The sequence below is a fragment of the Buceros rhinoceros genome, unplaced genomic scaffold (genome assembly GCF_000710305.1).
Source record: "Buceros rhinoceros silvestris isolate BGI_N320 unplaced genomic scaffold, ASM71030v1 scaffold5009, whole genome shotgun sequence".
In the NCBI taxonomy this organism is placed as follows: Eukaryota; Metazoa; Chordata; class Aves; order Bucerotiformes; family Bucerotidae; genus Buceros; species Buceros rhinoceros.
In genome coordinates this window covers 110005-110907 of record NW_010432029.1, presented here as the reverse complement: position 1 = coordinate 110907, position 903 = coordinate 110005, and the positions used below count along the sequence as shown (strand labels likewise).

General features: G+C 41.7%; 1 protein-coding gene across 1 annotated transcript in view; it reads left to right on the top strand.

Moving 5' to 3' along the window:
* WFS1 (Wolfram syndrome 1 (wolframin)) overlaps positions 1 to 903 on the top strand; it is a gene marked incomplete at its 5' end in the record, with an annotated part of 3770 nt that overhangs the window by 1944 nt on the left and 923 nt on the right. The window contains one exon of the mRNA XM_010143615.1: positions 3 to 896. Within this exon, the coding sequence (XP_010141917.1) occupies positions 3 to 896 (894 nt within the window). The remainder of the gene's footprint in view (positions 1 to 2; positions 897 to 903) is intronic.

Here is a 903-nt window from a genome sequence, read left to right as displayed (position 1 = left end):
AGGAATGCATTGGCTGTCTACCATTGTACCAACACACCATATCAATGCTCTCATCTTTTTCTTCATCATCAGTAATCTAACAATTGATTTTTTTGCCTTCATTATTCCGTTAGTCATATTCTATTTGTCCTTCATTTCTATGGTGATTTGCACGCTGAAGGTTTTTCAGGACAGTAAGGCTTGGGAAAACTTCCGCACTTTGACTGACTTACTGCTTCGTTTTGAACCAAACCTAGATGTTGAGCAAGCTGAGGTAAACTTTGGGTGGAATCACTTAGAGCCATACATTTATTTTTTACTCTCGGTATTCTTTGTCATTTTTTCCTTCCCTATAGCAAGCAAAGACTGTATACCATGCTCAGAGTTAGCTACCATCTCAGTTTTCTTTACGGTGACAAGTTACATGAGTTTAAGCACATGTGCAGAACCTTACACACGAAGGGCGTTAATGACTGAGATAGCAGCAGGTGTCCTATCCCTATTGCAGGTATTACCTGGGAATTTTGGCTACTTGAAATTCTTAGGTAAAACCTTCTTTACTGTTCCTGTAGGCCATTTCTTTGTGATAAATGTAAGCATGCCATGCCTTCTGTTTTTGTACTTGTTCTATCTGTTCTTTCGAATGGCACAGTTAAGGAATTTTAAGGGCACCTACTGCTACCTGGTCCCGTATCTGGTCTGCTTTATGTGGTGTGAACTCTCAGTGGTCATTCTGCGGGAGTCCTCTTGCATTGGGCTGGTTCGTGCCTCCATCGGTTATTTCCTGTTTCTCTTTGCACTCCCAGTGCTTGCTGTAGGCATTGCACTGATGTGTCTGATCCATTTCATTAAGTGGTTTGTGTCCCTGGAGCTCATGAAAATTGTAGTGACTCTGGTTTTGTGTACTGTCCCTTTGCTCTTCCG